The following is a 16,560-nucleotide window of genomic DNA, read 5'->3' on the forward strand; positions in this document are numbered from 1 at the left end:
TATATTATAATCAAACAATATAGTATTTTTATTATTGAATTGATTATCATTATTATTATTAGTAGAAGTAGTTTATTTGCATTAATTATGTTTTTATCTTTTTGAGACTAGTATTTGGCAGGAAATGCAAAATTCACCTGTAAACGCATACTGAGCGACATACATGCACATTTACCATTTACCTCAGTGTATAAAAAAGTAACCGTTGATAATAATAATAAACAGGAATTATATTTGCAAAGTATAAAAAAAATGTTCACTCCTGTCGGTTGGGGGGCCTCATCTCACAATGTCGCTTGGGGCCCCAAGTTGGCCAGGGGCGGCCCTGACTAAAAGCATTGCAGTATGCTTGTTATATAAACAGCAGAGGCCAGCAAGAGATATGGTTCTGATTAAACAGACATTCACATTGATCATAATGCAGAGGCACTTTTATATTCTTGGAAAAAGCTTTCAGATCTTTTCGGTGTACCAAGCAGCTACTGAAGAAAACTCCTCTTAATGGCCTGACATTTACCAACCTGTGTAACTCATATGATACAAAACGCAGAAAAAAACGTCCTGATCAAATGTCCTTTTTGTGTCCAAAAATCCATGCTTTGTAACGTAGGCCTACTAAATAAAAATAAAAAAGTAAAACATTGAAGTGTTCCTATAGCAAGACATTTTCTGTTTCAGGGGAAAAGGGATGACACATAGCCTTTCAGATTAAAGTGTTGTTATTACCAGCAGTAGTATGTAGTCCAATCAGTTCCTAATCAACTGGGAGATCTCAATAGCACAATACATTATACTCTACACTGAATACATTCCAACATACATATTATTTTTTAACAATATGAAACCATCTATACAGTAGTTAATGGAGAAGGTGTGAGTAAAATATACATTTACAAAAAATATAGTATTTAATCCCATTTGATATAGAGACTGATGTTTGTTCAGGGCTCAATGACAGTAATATGTCTATTTTATGATAAAGTTAACATCACTGAGCATCTGTCATAGTTCTCTAGTTATACTAAGAAAACAAATTAATGATTAAAAGCAGTCTGTTAAAACTCTGTGGTGTTCTATTAGGATAAGGAGTGTTAAAAGAAAAAATTACAATTCCACTCAAAAGGCCAGGCGTGCAAGTCTGGACAATGTGCTTTTTTGAGTTAAACTTTTCTGCTGTAAAACTGAACAGTTCTGATGACTTTCTGAGCATTCAGTGCAGTCTGGAGAAAGGTCTGATATTTACATGAGGTCCCGGAAGAGTTTCAACAGCTTCTCACATTCAAACAACCCAAGTTAGATTCAGTGAAGCAATTCTCTAGTGTTTTTAGCATCATCCAGAGAGAGCCAGTAATCACTCTATAATATACAGTACATACAATTTATAAGTAAATCGATCAGATGTGGGTCTACACACATTGCTGGGTAGAAAGCAGCAACTGGTATTGATTAATTAAATAACTTCCTTGTTACAGTTTAATGCCTGCCCACATCTCAAGTCCACACACTTGCCCTTCATATGTCCAAATCCCCTCATATTTCTGGAGGCAAAAAAAGGACATTTAGAGACACAGTTTTGTCTTTCTTGCTCCAACCTTTACAGTCCATAACCTCATAGTTTGTATATGTGACTGACATGAACATGTAATTGCATATGCCGAATATAATACATGCGCGCACACACACACACACACACACACATACACACACACACACACACACACACACACACCCACACACACACACACACACACACACACACACACACAGTGTATACCTGATGATCAGTGATCACACAGCAGACTATATCCTCCTGGCTATAAACAGGCTGCCCTAAGGACTGCTGTTATCAGCCAGGATTGTTGTGCTGACGGTGTCATAACACATATAAGAGCTGATTTCATTGTACATGAGTTTAGATTAATTGTCAGTGTTATGTTGAGTTTAGATTAATTGTCAGTGTTATGTTGAGTTTAGATTAATTGTCAGTGTTATGTTGAGTTTAGATTAATTGTCAGTATGATGACACTTAGTCAATGGTGCTTGTTTAGAGCCTTCCTACACGACAGCCTGGGGTCTTTCTTTAGTTTTCTCCTCTTCTTGTCGCTTCATGGCCTGGATCACAGCAATCTCTTTGGCCTCTTTCTTCTGATTCCTTGCTTCAAATAGCAACCTGGATCCAAACAAATGAAATCGTTTATGCCGATTTAATAAGTGCCGATTTATTTAAACTAAGAACAATATGTTTTAACCTGTGTTCATAACATAAAATGGTCTATTTCTTCCGAGAAGTTCACCTGTTTTTAATTATTCTTTGCACAATTGCATCTGTAGTCAGGCTGTTCTCACTGTCAACAGTCCGCAGGATTTCTTTTCTCCTCGGCTCCTGGAAATGAAGGAAATTAATGCTATATGAATGTGATTCATCATCTCTGCAGATCATAGTATTTCATAAAGATGTTTTTTAAAAAGCTAGATGTGACTGTGATTGGACTCTTACAGCATAAGGGTCGGATCCATCCTTGTCAGGATATATTACTGTCTTCCCATGGCATACAAGATCCACCTACATGGGGACAAATAGGTTGCTGTTTTATTTATCCTTAATTGAAGAGAATATAGTGATGAGGATACTGTAATTGCTTGTATTCACCTTGAAATGGTCCAGTAAATCTTTTGTGACTGCAAAGGGCGCACCAATCACCACTTCTGACACATACTGTAAAGACACAAAAAGAAATTAGAAAACGATTGCACACAAATTGTTTGCAGATCAATAATAATTCTGCATTGCACTGTTTTGATGGTGGAAGAAGAACCTACTCGACAGGCCAGCACGCTGAGCGTTCTCTCATGGACATTCATAATGGGGTAGTTTTTCCCTTTGTAGCGGTTCACCTCCTGAAAAATATGAACAAAGAGAAAATGCAAAAGTGAAATGTCAACACTAGACTCAGGCAGGCAGTAAACGCATCATAAAGGTGAAAAGAAATGCAAGGTGACTCACTTGATCAAAGTGCAACCCGACTATAATGTATGGCTTTTCTGCGAGCTTATGCACTGCTTCCAGGAAGTCCACATGGCCAATGTCTTAATGGGCACAAGTCAAGGACTAGGCATTTTTTTTAAAGCTAATGATTTTTCTAGCAACAAATCATAGAATTATGAATATTTTACACAATGTGTGCATGATACCACTAGTTCAGAAATGGCGGTGAGTTAAGTTTAATCAAAAAGTTCAGAAATCCAACAATATTTAGAGTGAGGTTCTTAAAAGATACGGAAGAGGTCAAAGGCTCCTGCCACGTAGATAATTGTGTCTCCGGGTTGGGGCTCTTGTCCTGAAGCAAACTGGATGATCTTCTGTGAAGTCTGCAGGAACTGAGACACCCCTGTCCAGGGACTGTGGCCCTTCTGACCATGTAATCCAGAAACAGGCACAATGAGTACAAGCAGTGTGCCAAAAATAATCACAACGCTACATTATCGCCACCTAGTGGTGCAAGTAGCAATGTCACCTTTGCTTTATAGCTAACACAAGGCTGCCCCACAAATCCCCAGCACATTTATTCAACCATCGCCAAATTCTTAAATGTTCAAATGCAAAGTGACCCTCTACTGCCATCACACTATTTCAATCCCCAGCATGTTGACTCTAAGCTACTTGAACCATCCAGGAACAGAAGTGGCATTGACTGTTTTATTGGCAAGGCCTATAACTTGATTATAAAGTGGGTCCCCAGTAGAGGCCTTTGTGCAAGAATGGTTGACATCTGGACACATAGCCACTACTTGAATGACAAAACTGTTAAGTAAGAGGAAGATCAAAAGCAAATAATTTTAAATATATTATTATTGAACGTTTGGTAGTAAGCTGAGGGTTTGATAATAACTAGTTGATGGCCTAAAACAAGCTGTGAATATGTTTGGTACCTACCTTTCCAAAGTTGTCTTTGTGCTGCTGATAGTCTGAACTATCCTAAAGAAAGAAAGAGAGGTTGTATTAGACGTGTGCTGTTTAATAGGCGCATACAGAGAGAACAAGGTTGTACTCACAATGTTGCTGTGGTGTGCTTTGGTCATCAGTAGCATCCTGCCGACCAGATCTGTAGTTGAAACTCCCTGGGTTCTCTTACACTCCCTGTAACAACATAACACACAATGAAACACTCTCAGAGACACAGAGAGAGCATCTCATCCTGTCTTATTGAATCTCCTGCTAGGGGAACTCACCTGTACCGCCCTGACTTCTTCACCTCTTCGTATGTGTCTTTTCCATCAACTGTTAGTGTTATATCATCTGAAATAACAGCATTAATGACATATGTGTGTAGAAATGAATCAAGGACAGTTATATCAACTAATTACTTGGAAGTGTTTATGACTTCTTTGTTTTTATGTCTGAATGAGGACATGATATATCATATAGTGATATCCTGTACCTCCGTGCACACAGAAGTCACAGTTGTACTTGTCGAGGGTCTGGAGGGTGGTGACGTAAGGCGCTCCTTCCACAACCTCATCCACCCATTTTATGGCCCGCACCATCTTGTATCTTTCTGCCTGAGTGAAGACGGGAGGACCCTTGTGCTTCGCAATCTCACCTTGAAAACAAAACATGTACACGTTAAGGATACTGTTGGAAAAGAGAGACATAATGCCATAATGTATTATCACTTATGTAGAGGGATAGATTACTGATATCTGCTTGCACTGACTATGAAATCATTCGGGTGTCTCACAGTTTCAGAAAAGTGTTCCATAGGAGGGTGAGGCAAAATCACTGAGTCGTTGAACTACTGTCAAAACTAGGTCAACTAAGCCAACTAACTTAATAATAATAATAACTTGAATTTATATAGCGCCTTTCATAACCTCAAGGTCGCTTTACAAAGAAACTTGAGGAACATAAGCAGAGGCTACAGGTAGCATGGATCTCCAGACTCAGCAGATACAGGCTGAATCATGCAAGAGAAGGGAGGGAGCATCAGAGTTATTAAAACAGCATGTACAGATGAGCTAGACCTCAAAGGAATACTCCACCCTCAAAATGTTAATTCGTCAATCAGTGACTTATCATGTGTCCTTGCATTCTTGGAGAAAACGTTGTATCTTTCTGTATAGCCTCCATGGTGAACAGAGAAGATTAGGTTCAACACATTTGTTCAGAACCTTTCACTCGACATGTGCACTTGTGTAACCCAACTGTTATTTATCCATTTAAATGAACAGTAGTTTTCAAACACACACTTTTTTCAACCTTGGATGGAATTAAACATTTACTTCAATTGATAAAGACTGTATTTTTTTTATTTTTTTTATTCAACATGTAGAATGCAGAGGTTTTCTTTACAAATTTAAGGTAACACACGATGAGCAATTGAGATACAAATGATCCGTTTTGGTGTATTCCTTTAAAGAGAAGGCTTTAATTCAACAATTTAAGTCCATAGTTCTGAGTCTTACTATCTGTGTGTACTCCAACGATGAGGTAATCTCCCATGGCCTTGGCCTGTCGCAGCTGGTTGGAGTGGCCATAATGAACCATGTCATAGCTAGGAGGATAAGAAGATAAGATGTCACATTAAAATTACAGCAAGGTAGCGAGTTACAGGAGCTGTAAGACAAAGCATGTCTTGAAATACAGTAATAAGGTAAGGTAGTTGCTATTTTTACAAAATGAAAACACATTGTACAACTCTTTTTCAGTACACCATGCTTGATTCCAGTCAAACACATATGGAGAATGAAGCATTGTGGTGAGTTTAACACTGGTCTCAAAGTTAAAATCGGCAGCTTCTCTTTAACACTCAGATGAGTGTATGTAAGTACACCAACAAGGTGTTCTGACAACTTGCATTAACTTAGACCAAAAAAAGAATCTGCATAAATCAATAAAAAGCAATCACCAACTGATATGTATGCAACAGATCATGCTAAAACGCTGATATTCCTGATATTATCGACCCACCAATGTAATCATGTGGTCTGATAAAAGTTTAAACATATAAAAGGCAAAAGCACAGTGTATTTTTCCTCCCATCACACTCCACCCAGGCTATCATGGTACCATCTGTAGATAATTAGATTAGCACAGATTGGAGACGGAGATTGTAACATGGTAATCTAGCATAGTAATAGAAAACAGATGGGCACTAGCCTTCCATCACTGGTACTACTGCCAACAGCTGACAACAGTCATTTTTCTCTCTGCTCTAATTAAACATGAACAAAAAAAGAGAGGAAAGTTCAATGACTGATGAAAGTGTCTCCAGGTGCCACTGAAGATGCATTGACTTTATTAAGATCTGACCACAGAGTCATTAAATTACTGTAGCAACTATAACCATTAGCAAATGTGAGAGCAATTAACTTGAAGATTCCCAATAATTAATTTAAAAAAAGTTTTAGATGACTGAAGTAAAAAAGAATTGGCATCTGTGTCCTCTCTAGTACATTAAATGACACGTGGCTGAGCTCTCCCAGGAGTCAAGTGCAAAACACCACTATAAATAGCATTTTGAAGAATCAATAAGAAAACAGATGAGCACTGCCAGAGCTGCAGTATGTACACAGCCACAACAGTAACAGAAGCCCATGTTGTTTTCAGCCCCAGGCTATGCTAATGAAAGACAGCATCTGTGGTGTCACTATACACAGCCTGACTGAAAACAGCCTGGACTGCACTTGAGTGTATTGTAACACAAAAACTATAGGTTACTTACGTAACCCCAGTTTTCAGAGTAACATGAAGTGAGATGTCTCACTATGGGATGCGCCTCATCGCGGAGCAAACAGAAGCATCAATCTCATTACGCCAATCCTGATTGGCTGGTGATCTTGACGTCAGCGTCAGGGAATTCACCCCCTATAAGTAGCTTGCGCCACGACGCATGCGCCATTCAAAATAAGCACCTCTTCTCGCTTCACCATAGCAAGGAGGGCCGTCTGGTGAGACATCACACTTCATGTTACTCTGAGAACTGGGGTTACGTAAGTAACCTATAGTTCTCATTCATAACACTCCGTTCGATGTCTCACTATGGGAAATTGTAGCTCCCGTATTGTCAGACGAGCTTATCTCGAAAATCACCAAACCAACCAGAACTTAACAGGTAGAGCTCTGACTCAACCAGGTGCCCAGCACTGCTTGAGTCATACTGGGAGCAGAACGTCCAGCCTGTTAAGAGGCGGACAAAAGTGAGCGGCGAGGACCAGCTCGCCGCTGCACCAATGTCTTGGATGGGATGGACAGAGTCCAGGATGCAGCCAGACCCTGAGTCGAAAGAGCTCGCGGACCCGAGGGTGCCTGCGAACTCTGACTCGTATGAGCCCCAAAGCAATTGCTTCCACAAACCAGTGGGAGAGCCGTTGCTTAGTAACAGGCTTGCCCTTATAAGGGTTAGCCCAGGACACAAGGGGTTGGTCATTATGACAAAGCACCCTTGATCTGTCCCTGTACGTGCGTGAAGCACGGGCTGGACACGGCAAATCCGGCCGCTGTTCCCCGGAGGAATACAGTGGCGGGGAGGATGCCTCAATGTCAAATGTGGTACCCGAACCGACCGCCTTAAGATAAAGGCAGGGTTGGGCTTCAACCACACTCTGTTTGCCCTGGGGCGAACTGAGTGCATGAAGACTGTACAGATAGTGCATGAGTGCCACTGGCTCGCTTGGCAGCTGCCAGGGTCAGCTTCATGTCACACTGTATTCAGATTGTACCACTCACGGGCCAGGCCCATAGAGCCAAGCGCTCTGGGTGTGGGTGAAAGATCGCCCCCCCCCCGCTTGGGACAGTATGTCCCTGCGTAGTGGGAGCTGCCATGGCTGCCCGCACAGCAGCTGATATATCTCCGCTAGCCAGTACATAGCTGGCCAGTGCGGAGCTATCAGGATAAGTGTGTGGCGTTGCTCTCTCACTCTGGCCAGAGTTGGGGGTATCAGAGCCAGGGGTGGGAACGCGTACAGAAGGCCCGGGGGCCAATTGTGCGCGAGTGCATCCACGCCTAACGGTGCATTTAGATCGCGCATCGAAAAGAACAGCTGACACTGAGCGTTGTCTTTCGATGCGAACAGATCCACCGCGGCTCTGCCGTAACGCACCCACAGCTGGCTCACAATCCTTGGATGTAGAGTCCAGTCTGCATAAAGTGGTATACCTCTGGACAGTAGATCTGCCCCGAGGTTCATCACTCCCGGTACGTGCGTCGCTCTCAGAGAGAGGAGACGCCTACCGCTCCATAGGATCAGTTTGCGCGCCAGTGTGTGTAACTGGAGAGAACGCAAACCCCCTTGGCGGTTAATATACGATATTGTGGTCGTATTGTCTCTCCTCACAAGGACGTGATGTCCCCTGAGGAAAGGCAGAAAGCGTTTTAGGGTGAGAAACACCGCTAAAAGCTCCAGGTAATTTATGTGCGCCCGCTGGAGGTCTCTGCTCCAGAGACCCCTCACCGGGCGACCTTCATAAATACCTCCCCAACCTGTCAGACATGCGTCCGTGGTGACCACTTTCCGTGAAAGGACAGCACCCATAGGCACACCTCGTACTAGAAAAGTCGGGTGCAGCCAGTGGCGCAGTGCCATTACGCATTTCACAGTAACCATCACTCTCCGCACGCCATGGCGCGCGGGGTTTAGTTTTAGGGCGGCCACCCAGCGCTGAAACTCCCTCATGTGTAAGCGTCCCAGTCGTACGACCAGGATAGCTGACGCCATGAGCCCCAGCAATCGCAGGCATGATCTGAAGAGAACATGTTTGCGCAGCTGGAAAAGAGCGAGACAAGCTCTGAAAGCTTTCACTCTATCCGCTGACAAGCGAGCTGAAAAGGGCACCGAGTTCAGGCGTAAACCCAGGAAGAGTATAGTCTGCGCGGGGCACAACATGCTCTTCTCTGTGTTTATTATGAAACCCAGGTTGAGCAGGTGCTTTACGAGGACATTTGTCTGCGTAACAGCCTCCTGCTCCGACTGTGCGAGAAGCAGCCAGTCTTCCAGGTAGGTCGCCAGGCGAATACCCTGTTGTCTTAACGGGGCTATCGCGGCTTCCGTACATCATACAAACACCCTTGGACTGAGAGACAGACCGAAGGGGAGTACTCTGTATTCATAACAGATCCCCTGAAATGCGAATCTCAGATATTTCCTGTGTGGGTAATATACTGGGATGTGAAAATACGCATCTTTCAGGTCGACTGATGTAAACCAGTCGTCTTGTCGCACGAGCCGCAGCAGAGATGTGTGAGTGAGCATTCTGAACTTATATCTTCTTAGATATTTGTTCAGAGCCCTCAAATCAAGTATTGGCCGAATTCCGTTCCCTCCCCGTTTGGGAACGAGGAAGTACTTGGAATAGAAGCCGCCCTGACTCTGCTCGGCGGGTACAATAGATATAGCCCTCTTTTCTAGGAGAGAGATAATCTCTCTCTCCAGAATATGGGCTGACTCTCCTCGGGCCTGCGAATGCAGAATGTCCGAGAAGCGAGGGGGGGTGACAGCGAATTGGAGTCTGTAGCCCTGTGTTACTGTCTTGAAAACCCAAGCAGATGATGTGAGCATCTTCCACTGCATGCTCCTTAGAGCCAGTGGAGATGTCACGTCTCTTCCCCTCTGAGTCTCTATTTGTTGTGTTATGGGGCCCTCTAGTGTCTGAACATAGTGGTGCCCCTTTTTGACAATCCCCACCGACACTGCGCATGCGCATGACGGTGGTGCCTTCACAACCCCAGCCGGCACTGCGCATGCGCGTGACGGTGGTGCCTTTAAAGCCCCAGCCGGCACTGCGCATGCGCGTGACGGTGGTGCCTTCACAGACCCGCCTGTAATCCGCCTTTTGAGAGATGCCGTAGCTGCTCTCAGAAGGGGAACAGTTGACGGGCTGTTTATTGGTTTTATTGTTTTTCTTATCATTTTTTTGAGCTGCGCCCTCGGCCTGAAGCCTGGATGCGTCAGCGGCAAATGTTTTATGACAGAAATCAACAAATTTGTGACATGTGTTTGTGCGGACTTGAGGATGGTGTTGAGGCATCTCTCGAGGAGGCGGGAACACATTTAGAGCTGGGGAACCGTGGACTTCCAGCTCTGTCACAGAGGGGAGAAGGAGGGGCTGTCACGCCGCTCGCTTCTTCTTCCTCGACTGCTGGCCAAAATTCTGGGTTGGCTGCGCCTGAGCTGCAGCCGGAACCGGAGATTTTCTAGGCCAGCTCGCCCTCGTCTCCAGCCTGGGCTGGGGACTCGGGGCGGGCTTTTCTTCACAACCCCAGCCGGCAATGCGCATGCGCGTGACGGTGGTGCCTTTACAGCCCCAGCCGGCACTGCGCATGTGCGTGACGGTGGTGCCTTTACAGCCCCAGCCGGCACTGCGCATGCGTGTGACGGTGGTGCCTTCACAGAACCGTCAATTGTCCGCCCTTTGAGAGAGGCCGTAGCTGCTCTCAGAAGGGAAACAGTTGACGGACTGTTTATTGTTTTTATTGTTTTTCTTTTCATTTTCGAGCTGCGCCCTTGGCTGGAAGCCTGGATGCGTCAGCGGAAAACGTTTTATGACAGAAAAATCAATAAGTGTGTGACATGTGTTTACGCGGACTTGAGGATGGTGTTGAGGCATCTCTCGAGGCGGCGGGAACACATTTAGAGCTGGGGAACCGTAGACTTCCAGCTCTGTCACAGAGGGGAGAAGGAGGGGCTGTCACGCCGCTCGCTTCTTCTTCCTCGACTGCTGGCCGAAATTCTGGGTTGGCTGCGCCTGGGCTGCAGCCGGAACCGGAGATTTTCTAGGCCAGCTCGCCCTTGTCCCCTGCTTGGGCTGGGGACTCGGGGCGGACTGCGACCTCTGCGTTTTCGGTATCTTGAACCGAGCAGGGTTCGGAGCAGCTTGGACGAAGGGCTGCCGCTGCGAAGGCAGCGGCTGGGCCCTTCGAGGGAGGCAGAGGTGGAGGGCCTCGTCCTCCTTCTTTTTCGACTCGCATCTCCTCTGCATGGAGGCAAGAGCGGAGCCGAAAATCCCCTCGGGAACGATGGGCATGTCAAGCACATCCTCCTTTTCCCGGTCTGGGAGGTTGGTGAGGTTGAGCCATCTAGCTCTTTCCTGCACCACCATGATCCCCATTGTTTTGCCTGTGGCCTGGACGGCGCAGCGTTGGACACGGAGACAAATGTCTGTGACCGCGGCCAACTCATCCAGAACGGCCGGTCCAGGATTACTCAACATATCCTCACAGAGCTCCGCTTGGTATGCGGTTAGCAGTGAGGAAACGTTCAGAGCCCTGGCGGACAACGCTGCGGCTCTGTAGGACCGTTCAGTCATGGTCGACTGGAAACGGTCCACCTTCGCTGGCAGCGTGGGGTTCCTGCTTGGTGACGGGCCCATCCTCGGTAGGAGGTGGGCTGCCACCAGCAGTTCCATCGGCGGTATGCGGAGCAGGCCGAGCCTCTGCGGGCGAGACCATGGTGAGGTCTCGCCGGGAGCTCCCTCCTGGTGAGGCGTGGGGCTCCGTTCCCGCGTCTCTTGCCGCCACCGGGTCCCGGCCTGACACGGCGTGGGATCCCGGTTCCGCAGCTGCCGCTGTTAGTGAGCCCCAGACCGACACAGTGAGGGGCTCAGTCTCTGCGGCGGACGCCCCCGTGTCTTGATTGCCAAACGGCGAATCAGTGGACATGAGGGAGTCCTGTTCCAACAAGCTAGCTTGGTGTGCTAGCCGTCGGTGGAGGCTCTTTCGGGTGAAAAGGGCACAATGCCCGCACGAGCCGGGGTTGTCGATAGTCTCCTGGGCGTGTTCCAGCCCGAGGCAGGACGAGCAGACCTGGTGTGAGTCTGTGCCTGCTATCTTCAACCCGCAGCCGCATGACCGAGCCTCCGAGTCCCTGACTCCTCTGGTGTGAGGGGGAGAGGCGTCCATCTTGTTCGCCTCGTGGCGTGGAGAGGACCCGCTCGTAACAGGTACGTCGTTGAGAGAAAAAGTGTTACCAACCCGTCCTTAATCCGGAGAAAAAGGGACGGTGTGGGTCCTTTGTTCTCAAAGAATATTGACTGGTGTGTCAATATACTTCTAATCCTTTTCTCCTCCGTGAGAGAGAAAAAGAAAAGCGTCCTCGCTACCGTGGTGTCGGTAGTAAGGGGAAGCTAACTAGCAACAGGTGCGTAGCTAGCTTGAGAAAAATCAAAACCTTACCTTCATTTCCGGGGAAAGAACGGCGAGGTCGATTTTAATACTAACTGGCGTTAGTATTACCGTCTTCTTGCGAAGCAGAAGGAGTAGCCGGCGAGCGCCCGTCGACCGAAATGGTTATATTTGGGTTAATTCTGTGGACCGTTAAGCTTGTCCGGCTACTATAGAGATGTGCTCTGAAGCGAGAAGAGGTGTTTGAATGGCGCATGCGTCGTGGCGCAAGCTACTTATAGGGGGTGAATTCCCTGACGCTGACGTCAAGATCACCAGCCAATCAAGATTGGCGTAATGAGATTGATGCTTCTGTTTGCTCCGCGATGAGGCGCATCCCATAGTGAGACATCGAACGGAGTGTTATGAATGAGAACAACCATTACTATGCTGCAGGGCTTGTCTATGTGATTCAGTATCGACTACTTGAAAAACACAAGAAGAGGCTTGTTTAGGAGGAAGCAAGATTTTCTGTGTGTGAAAATGGGATCCACGTGTTCAGGTCTGAGGGGATAGTGCAAGGTCGGCAGAATGTCAGGGGGAGCATTTGGAGGTGGATGAATAAGGAAACTTGGAGAACCAGACGGAGTTATATAAGACCAGGAGGCTGTTTCTGTGAGTGTTACACTAGCTGGATGCCCAATGTGTGTTACCGTATTCCTGTTGTATTTTTTAGCAGGGTTGGATCATGACTGTGGGATGATGAAATATTAATTAGCTTAGCCTGTTAACGGACACCTAAACAGCACCTCTCAAGAACAACATCAGACAGACACCTGTAGACACAGTGATAGAAACAAATGGGTAGGAAATACCGTTAAAGAGAGTATATTCTTTACATTTTGGTGAGGTTTTCAAGTTAAATTAAAGATTAAAATACCTGAAGAAAAACTCAAAAGTATAGGGTGTATTGTTTTTGTTTCTTTATTGAATCATTTGACCTTCACTGACGCTTTAAATAGCTCTTTTATAGTCATGTTTGTATACACTCCCTCAGCTGAAACACAGTGGAAGTGGACCCCACACTCTAGTGATAATGCTTCTCTGAGAACTGATCTTTAGCCCCCATCACCACTTTTCATTGTGACGAATCGTTGCTTTGTGCAGAGGAGAAGGGGCAGAGTCAAAGATGTCTCAACAGATGAAGTGACTATGCTCTTCTCTTGGGATTTTCCTAACATACTGCTGACAATGCTGGATGTCAGTAAGAGAGTGGTGGTGTCCAGCAGGGCTTTGGGAAACAATGTGCTCAGTGGCGAGATATAATGGCCGTAGCAGGTGTGGGCCGGAGGGGTTGGAGTGGGTTAATGACATGGGCTCTGTTGACATTGGCTCTCTTTGCATGCTCATCCCACCGGTTAATATTCTGGCATCCCAATTATTCTGCAACATTCCATCAAAGCAAGGACAGACAGCCTCACCTAAATAGCAGGAATTCTACTAGAGAAATACACCATAATCCTGGCCTTCATGCACAGAAATTCAAAACATTTATTTTTCCACTGCACCATGGAGCCAGACTGTCTACCAGGGCTTGGTGTTTCTCACAGAGAAGGCAGTTCTAGAGCTGCAGCTAACAATTACTTTCACTATCAATTTATAGTTTTATGCATCCTAAAAATTGTGAACCATGCCTTTTATCATTTCAAATAAAAGGCATTCAATCACCTTGATTTTGACAGGCTGGAAACAGTGTCTCAAATGAGTGATCGGTTGTCAAAATAGTTGGCAATACATTTCTAAAAAGTCTTTCAATATATCAGTTACTCTAAATGTGTGAGGTATATACAGCTGACACATCTGCTGTCCATCAAACCTGTTCAGTGTGTTCAGAATCATTAGGCATGTCCCTCACACGAAGAGTGGCCATCAATCAAGTTGGACGATACACTGATGCTTAAATGTAAATAAATGTAGTATAAAAACTATAATATTAGACATTTAGCTGGAAGAGCACAATAGAAAAAAGGTGTCTTTGTTTTTGGCATTTGATGTGATTGTTTTTCAACTGATGTGACCACAAGAGCAATTTCTGGTTAGCCTTGCCCTTCCCACAGCTGTGTTAACATTAATCACCTGTATTGCATTAAAGGCCGTGCCTGGTGCTCTGTGAGCGCCTTGCTCAACTCTATCATAATTGTTTTTATTCCATTACATTGCTGAAAGAAGACACCTTGTTTGTGGAGGTGTCATTATGTCTTCATGAAAGTAATACCTTGAATAGTCAAACTAAGTAGGTTCAGAGTGGAACTGGTAAACAAGTGATCTGAGGTGTATAGTGTGTTATTGTTCTGGGTTTGAACATCATAGTCTATCGATTGTAAATACATTTTCAAACCAATTAAGTATGTATTTAAAAAATGTATGTGTACGTTATCATTCTGTGCGTGTAAGATAAAAAGTTTCAGTTTGAAGAACAGATGTTACTAACAATGTTAACAGTGACTCATTGTTATATTCAATTATCACAGTGACAGTGAGCCAGCATGCAACATACCTGAACCCTGAAACTGAGAAATGGTGCATGTGCTGTAATTAATCTGGTCTTAAAATGTATGGAATTGATACGGTCAGCAATATTTAGCAGTGAATTAAACTCATTTTGCTTTACCTATTTCATTGTATCACTAGCTTAACATCTCTGTGGCAGTATGACCTTCTTGGTGTTGTCCCAAAGTTTAGATCTGGATAATTATACGTTGTGAAGCTATCCTTAAGCTAACCCTATTTCCTACCAGTATTAGTCAGTTATTATGAGTTAAATTAATTCAATGAGAACAGTTTAGAGGATGAAACAGAGAAACATTTTGTGGCCACAGCCATTGATTTTTAGTATAACTACAACTTTAGACATTTCGCCGTCTTACTGGCAAAATGTGAATTGTGTTTTAATTTGTTTTTGTTTGCCTCTAAAATTGATTTGACAGACACTTGTATCTAAAGCACTTACTATACTATGTTATTTCCAGCATACACATGGAGTATTCACATCGCTGGTCATAAGGCTCCATCTACATAACAGTGTGATAAAATGCAGCAGTAAAGATCAATGTAAATCTGTCCTGAGGAGAACAATTGAGATGATGCCCCAGTGGTCATTTACAAAAAAAAGTAATGCAACGTGATAATACATCTTGATCCACATAGACTATGTGTATGGTCATTGCAACTCACATGATAGTATATTTAAAGGAAACTATTCAACTAAAAGTTGTGTGTACACGGATGTCTCTGAAGAATGGAGCAGCAGTCATGTGAGAGCTGTGCAGCAGGCCTGTCCCGGCGGTGGATGATAACACAGGCTGACACATTCATCCACACGGGCTCGATGCGCACGACCAACCAACGTTGTTACCATCTCCATCCCACCATCATTCATCCGGTAAATTACTCACCAGCCGTCACACCACACCCGGATTCTTCTCCTCCTCTTCTCGGGACTGCAGGCTGCAGCTCCGGGGGTCGTCCCTGCGTCTTTCCCGGCTGCTGTGCTCACTTGGTGGTAGTGATGACCGTTTTTGATCATTGTGGTGAAGCTGGTGAGTGATAAATTAAAGTGCAACTGTATCCACAGAGCGAGCCCCTCCGGTTAAGATGGTGACAGTGTCAGTTGCGTCCCCCGTTTCAGTGCAGGACAGCCGGGTTGTGTGTCCGCAGCAGCAGCGGCAGCAGTCGTGCGATGCGCCAACGCCTCCTCGACCCGCGACGCAACGACGCACCACGCGCTAAGTCAAGTCGGCCGAAGAAAGCAGATACATCCCAAAGAAAAGGAAGTCCTGTTAATAAAAGTCCTTCCAACACATATTGGTCGTCACTGGTTTTATTTTGAAAAGACCGAACATGAAAATAATGTGTTCTTGATGGCAAGCTTGACGCAGGCTGAATCGTACAATGAGTGGCCGGTGCAAGCAACCGACATGTTGTTACATAATAGCGGCGAATTTCCTCGGTCATGTGACAATATCTGGATTCCCACAGATATGGCAGGCTGTCTGCCAAAGCTGTCTTTGATGAGAGGCCAATGTTTGGTCTGTATGTTCACTTCAATGTTCTGCAAGTTACCCCTGTAAAATAACAACTATAACAAAGACAAGATGGGACATGTCCTTTAATCTTTAAGGTATTTAAACATGCTTTGACAAAAATAATTAGCCTATAGTGTTGGAGATAATCTTCCCTTTAGCTTCATGGAAATGTATCAATAAGAATGATATAATAGCCTAATATACAAGTAAAATTATGATTACAATATGTATTCATATAACTATACATGTATGTACATTACTACAACATAGTTTGTTATGTGAATGTATTGAAACAGCATGCACTTTACTACTATTTCCACTTTCTGGTTGGATGCAAACACATTTCGTTGTGCAATGACAATAAAAGGTGAATGTAATCT

At 44.8% G+C, this 16,560-nt stretch overlaps 1 protein-coding gene across 2 annotated transcripts; it reads right to left on the reverse strand.

Moving 5' to 3' along the window:
• Positions 1–701: 701 nt before the first annotated feature.
• On the reverse strand, positions 702–15,894 carry LOC117548303 (ethanolamine-phosphate cytidylyltransferase-like). 2 transcript variants are annotated; one of them, XM_034219474.1, is made up of 13 exons: positions 15,551–15,894; positions 5,464–5,552; positions 4,440–4,601; positions 4,231–4,297; positions 4,054–4,138; positions 3,935–3,976; positions 3,279–3,411; positions 3,005–3,087; positions 2,821–2,898; positions 2,651–2,716; positions 2,498–2,563; positions 2,295–2,383; positions 702–2,170 (listed from the first exon to the last, which is right to left on the reverse strand). In XM_034219474.1, exons 1-13 carry the CDS (start codon positions 15,679–15,681, stop codon positions 2,056–2,058), a joined length of 1,206 nt encoding a protein of 401 aa, XP_034075365.1. In that variant the 5' UTR covers positions 15,682–15,894; the 3' UTR covers positions 702–2,055. The 2 variants fall into 2 exon arrangements, with proteins under 2 accessions (XP_034075365.1, XP_034075366.1); XM_034219475.1 differs by lacking the exon at positions 5,464–5,552 and having other exon boundaries at positions 15,551–15,682.
• Between the last annotated feature and the right edge of the window lie 666 nt (positions 15,895–16,560).

Source organism: Gymnodraco acuticeps, unplaced genomic scaffold (genome assembly GCF_902827175.1).
Source record: "Gymnodraco acuticeps unplaced genomic scaffold, fGymAcu1.1, whole genome shotgun sequence".
NCBI classification, from domain to species: domain Eukaryota; kingdom Metazoa; phylum Chordata; class Actinopteri; order Perciformes; family Bathydraconidae; genus Gymnodraco; species Gymnodraco acuticeps.